Source organism: Vidua chalybeata, chromosome 12, assembly GCF_026979565.1.
Source record: "Vidua chalybeata isolate OUT-0048 chromosome 12, bVidCha1 merged haplotype, whole genome shotgun sequence".
Lineage (NCBI taxonomy): Eukaryota > Metazoa > Chordata > Aves > Passeriformes > Viduidae > Vidua > Vidua chalybeata.
Genome location: NC_071541.1, coordinates 9,886,321 through 9,891,990, shown reverse-complemented (window position 1 = coordinate 9,891,990; position 5,670 = coordinate 9,886,321). Strand labels below are relative to the sequence as shown.

Sequence of the window (5,670 nt, the reverse complement as noted above, 5' to 3'; positions counted from 1 at the left end):
CACTCTTCCCTCTGAGCCTGGTGAATATGCTCCCTCCCATGGGTTAGCAAAGGCACTGGCAGATTCCTACAGGCAGAGAGGAGCAGCAGCTCCTTTGGGAACGAACCTGCAACATCAAATTCGATCTCCAGCACCACTTTGTTGGTGAGCGCCGCGTCCCGCAGGAGCTGGTTGGCCTCCTCCATGGTCCCATCCTCCGTCGCGATGCCGTTGATGGAAAGGACTCTGTCTCCTACTTGCAGCAGTCCACACCTGCAGTTCACAGTGGGAAAAGAGGGAATGGGAAAAAGGAGACAAGGGAAAAGAGGAAAGGAGGAAAAAACAACCCCACAACCAGGCATGAGTTACTTTTGCCGGGCAGATCTGTTACAAGACACACAAAGTACTGACATATTCTGCAGCAGTGGCCCCAAAGAGAAAATAACTTGTTTTGTTATGCCTGTCCCAGTGTCCCTGGAGGGGCACAAGGAAACAAACCTTTGTGGATTTCTAAAGTTCAAACATACTTTGCTCCTAAATAACCATTTCTGGTCACATTTTTTGCAACAACCAAGGGGGAAAAAAGTAACCCTCACCTTTCTAAAAATCAACACCACAGCTGAGAGATGAGAATGATAAACACAAGGGAATGTGACTTCCTTCCCTACTGAACCACAAACAGCTCTTCCCATGCACCTGCACCCTCTGGAACACAAACTAATGGCATTGAAAATTGCACAGATTCCTCTGCTTAGTTCATGGCAAATACTGAAGCTGCAATCCAATAAACTCACTGAAATGTCTCAGCAATTTAGATAATCATTTATCCCTTCTAATTGCCTTTCTGGAAGCCAAATGAACAGTGATACTTTTTAACTGCTTTGAAAGGCCAATATTATTCCAGTGTGATGGCCTGACAATATAGCCACAACTGACCCTTTGGGGCTCTTGCTTTAGTCCCACTTTCTCCAGGAACAGAGATCAGCAGGATTTTTACTTTGGAAGGAGAACATGATGGCAAGGCTTCGTTGGAGATGTGCTGCTACAGCACATTTTGTCTCTTGGGACCCCCCTGGATTTATAAGCAAGGTGTTTTTCACACATTCCTACATTCAGTATCCACCCACACTCCCTTTTTTTTACATATACTGCAATACCAGCAAGATGATCCACCAAGTTATCTCCCACATTATCTCAGTCAGCTCCCACCTGGGCTGGCCCATGGCTCTACCAAAATAAGACTGCAGTGTTCCTTGCAACCAGGGGAAATTACTCATCTTCCTTCTCCTCTATCAGTTGTTCACTTTAACTACATCTTTTTAGACTTTCCAATTATCACCTGGCTGTCCACTAGATCAGAGCTTGGTTAACCACTCTTCACTCATCACTAACATAAGCTACAGAGTGGTCTCCAAAAGAGGTTTAGGGTTATGGCATCAAGTCTAAGGTTCCCCTCAAAATGTGTAGTTATTTTACCAGGAAGATGCTCCAGAAGACATTAGTTAGCCTGTTTTAAGCCTTCTCCAGAGAACCTTTATTCCCTTCCTGTTTAATGATCAAACACATCTTTGTCTTCCCCTTTCTTTCACAGATACCTTACAGAAGACAGCTTGTTTTTTTCTAAACCTTCCAGTCACTCTTCATCACTCACACCCAATTCAGTTGTAAGAAAACACAACACCACAGCTTCCAGGCACACAAAGGCATCAAAGGCAACAGACACTTGACTGTATTATTCACATCTAAACAACAGGATGCATATGAAAGGCTGAGTTATCAAGAAAAAGTACACACATCTGAATTCAAGAAAAATGAACAAGCACAACAGCTTGTGCCAGTGGCCCATCAAAAGCTGAGATATGAACAAGTTTGGAGAGAGCCCAGGGAGGTTATTTTATTGGTGGGAAGGTATATTCACACTTCTGCCTGAGTCCATGCCATCCATGGAAAAACACTGGCTACTTTATTAGATGCAAATTCAGAGCTGTTTGTTCAAGGATTCTTGGATTAGGACAGAGAACTCCATGATGTATAAATGAACCCACCCTTGTGAATAAATCACATCAAGTTTAATTACAGTCCTTTACTGGACTTGTGGCTATGCAGCCACATAGAAATATCAGCTAATAAAAACGAAGATGGCACTGAGTACAAGAGAGATGGCTCCTCTGTCACCAAGAGGTCTCTTGCTATGGCAGCAGTGCAGCTTCTGCAAAGGAGGGATCAACAGCTGCATCACTCAGACATCACTGTCATCTCGAGCTCACACAGGGACACAATCCACTTTAGCACCACTCTTTCAGCCACAAGGGCTGGGAGCTCAGAGGATACTTTTACACGGCATCAAAGCAAATGTTTGCCACCTTTCCCACCAGAGCTGCCTTCTCCCAGAACAGCCATTTCTCATGTTTTTTCACTCAAGGTGCATTTGCCTGAGTCTTTTACAGCCAACAGCTCTGTTAGGTCAGAGGTATTTTATTTCTTTTATTATTAGCCTCAGTTAATCACAGTTGTTTAAGCCCTGGTCTTGCAGGTTTGTAAAAGTTTGTGGTGTGATGCCACAGCCTTCTGGCTTCCTCTACCAAGTACAAGGAGGCCTGACATCTCTTGTTAACCCTTCAGAATCATTCTAGAGACATCCATCTGCAGCTGCTATGTGTCCTCGCATTGGGAGTGGAGCCAGGGGAGCCAAGGGTCTTGCAGAGCTCTCCTTTGATTCATGGGATCCTACAAGAATCTTGAAACAGTTTTTCCAAAGAGAAAGCATTTGTCTCAGAGATGCTCAGTCTAACATCAGCACCTAAAAAGTGTTTTCAGACTGTGAGAGCAGAAGTGTCTTAAAATCAGAAAGAACAGGAGTGCAGGCATCTCCTGGAGTGAAAGACAGCACTATGGATGTGTTGGAGTCCATGATGGGAATACTTCCCTGGGGTAGAACAGATTTGCATCTTGCCATGACTCATTCCTTGGGCTTAAAGACAGCAACAGAGCAGCAGAGGTGTCTTGCTTGATACAGAGCAGCACATATTCAAGCCTCAGGCAGGATCTACACTGAAGAGCTCACTCAGCATCATCCATGTCTGCGTGGTCACTGCAGCTGTGGGGGGAGCAGCTGTGACCATGGCCACACTGCTGGATGCAGAAACTCATCCCTTGTGCCCTTACATGGCCCTGAGCCAGCCTGCACGGGTCAGACATGCACATCTGTGTGTGTGTGTGCACATCTGTGCCTGCACACTGGTGGGTGGGTCTCAGCCCCTAATGGATCAAAGCTCTGCTGACAGCTTCAGCCAGCTGCTAAACTTCGCTTTTGCAAACTATTCATACCCAAAAGGCAGAAACACAATGATCAAACAACTGTGTCTGAGCAGAGCTACAAAAGATGTAGCTCAGCAGGAAGCATTGATTTTGGATACCAGGATGGAGAAGTCAGATACTCTCCCTCTGCTGCCAATGACAGCTGGGGGAGGAAGGACACAAAATCTATGTGCTTCAAGGCAGCCAAGAGGGGATGTCTGCTTTCTTCCCCTTTCACCCTCCCTGCTGATAACAGGGGCTGAATCACTGTCTCATTCAGAACCCAAAAGCTTCATCATGCACCCTGGAAACAAAACAACAAGTGGGGAGGGAGGTCTATTAGAGGCTATTTGCAGTAAAACAAATCACAAGTCAGACAGGTGGGATTTTTTTGCATCAAACCGCTTGGCACAAACTAGCACAAAGCAGACAATAAATGTGAGGCAGCCCAACATCCCCAAAAAGAGGGTGATGTCATGCACTTCCCTGGTAGTACTCACACTTGCTTGCACATTAAATGTGGGCACCCCACAGGCAGCTCCTCCACAACAATCCAGATGGACAAAGCCAGTGTGGATCATGTGCTTGTACAACAGCACGTTCAGATCCATAGGTTTTGCAGTGTGTGTAAACATCCAGGTCAGATCCAGGGTGCTAAACCTGATCCCTATATCCCTAGAGCTCACCTTTTTGGCAAAGAGCAAAATCTGCAGCACAAGAAAGAGCACAGCCCAACCTCAGCTGGGAGCCCAGCCTGGTAAAGGGGATGAAAAGGGCTCTAATGTCTTGGGCTGCAGCTACAGCAGAACCCCTGAAGAGCAGGGAATAAGGTATCTTGAATGACGGAGCAAAGAGCTCTGTGAAACAGCAAGAAACAAAAAATGAAATAAAAACATAAAACTGCCTTTTTCACTTCACTGCAAAGCCAGTGCACTTATCACTTCAAGATGGGGAGGAGAGACAGCATTTTCCTGCCAGCTAGGAAGAGCAGTATGGTTTAGGAAAGAATGAAATTCACAGCAGAGATTTAATCCCCAAATCAAATGCAGGCTGCAAATGCAGAGAGGATTGCTCCCAGTCTCCAGGAAGCAGCAGCCAGAAGAGCGTGAATGCTGCCGGGCAGGCAGCGCAAGGGCGAGCAGCGGGTGTGACACATCAGAGCCAGGCAAGGCTGCACCGCCAGTCACTGCTTTTCCTCCAGGCTTGGCAAGAGGATAAAGTAAAGCCAAGCAGATTTCAGCACATCTCCCTTGTCCCCTGGGACAGCAGGCTTTGTTGCTGCCTGATTTATAAAAGGAGTTTGGTGCTTCGCAACATGAACCAAGTTCACCCACAATAGAAGATAAAAAAAACCATAAAACCATCACCTTAATTTTTAAATCCTGTTTGGAAACAATCAAACAAACAAAAAGCATAACAGGCTTTTAAAATTTCTCTTAACCTGCATCAAGACAGCTCTTTTTCCTGTGCCAGCCACTTGTCACTGTCCTCCCACAGACACAAGCACCAGGTACTCCTGTTCCACCTTGCCTCTGCATTGGCTGACCAGAGAGGCTACAACACAGAGACTGGTCTGCACAGCAAGGACTTGCATGTCATTTTGCAGACACTTTTCCTGTCATATGAGTCTACAACTCCCCACGTGCTGTTTTTCTGGGCTGGCTCGGAAACACCAAACCTTCAGTACATGCTGATGGGGCCATCAGAGACTTCTCCAAGAAAGGCTCTGCAGCAGACACTGACTACGGCCACATTGCTGCACCTTTGGCACCCTTAAGGAGGACAGACCACAGTGATAATCAAAGGTGAGAAGAGAAATGAGCACAGGAACATTAAGTTCCAGCCTAAAGAAATCAGCTCTCCTCAAGAGATCAAGCCATGCTAGGACTTGACCTGTTTAGTTTCAAAAGCCTTACCAGAAGACACCTGGATTGTAGTGCACAGATACTCAAGCAGACTCTAAATCCAGCCAGCAAGGGTACTGGGAGCAGCTGAACTGTAGGGCTGAGGCTCCATCACTGGAGGAGTCACTGCTCCCAGTGTCTCAGGGTGATAGAGAGCAATTAATGCTGCTCTTCCCTTCTGCACTTTTCCCAGCATTACACAGCCAAAAGCAGGAGGGATTAACTGCAGCACCTACCTGCTACCTGCTACTAGAGCCCTACCTCTGCAGTTCAAAGCCTTGTCTTTATAGCCAGTTTATATAGCTGGGCTTTGCTACAATGAAATCAGTCAAAAAACATTTTGCAGGGGCCATTTATTTAGACCTTTTCCCTTTTTGCCCCTATACAAAAGATTTATCTTTCAAAGAGGAATAAAAAAAAAAAAAAAAAAGAAAAGAAAAGGAATGGGAATGGCACTCTCACACAGACACACACTCCCTTCCTCCTCCTC

The 5,670-nt window shown here is 45.9% G+C and overlaps 1 protein-coding gene across 3 annotated transcripts in view; it reads right to left on the bottom strand.

Moving 5' to 3' along the window:
- Positions 1-5,670, bottom strand: part of GRIP2 (glutamate receptor interacting protein 2) — a 256,934-nt gene that overhangs the window by 33,329 nt on the left and 217,935 nt on the right. For all 3 annotated transcript variants that reach the window (XM_053953995.1, XM_053953997.1, XM_053953996.1), the window contains exon 13: positions 107-252. In XM_053953995.1, the coding sequence (XP_053809970.1) occupies positions 107-252 (146 nt within the window). The remainder of the gene's footprint in view (positions 1-106; positions 253-5,670) is intronic.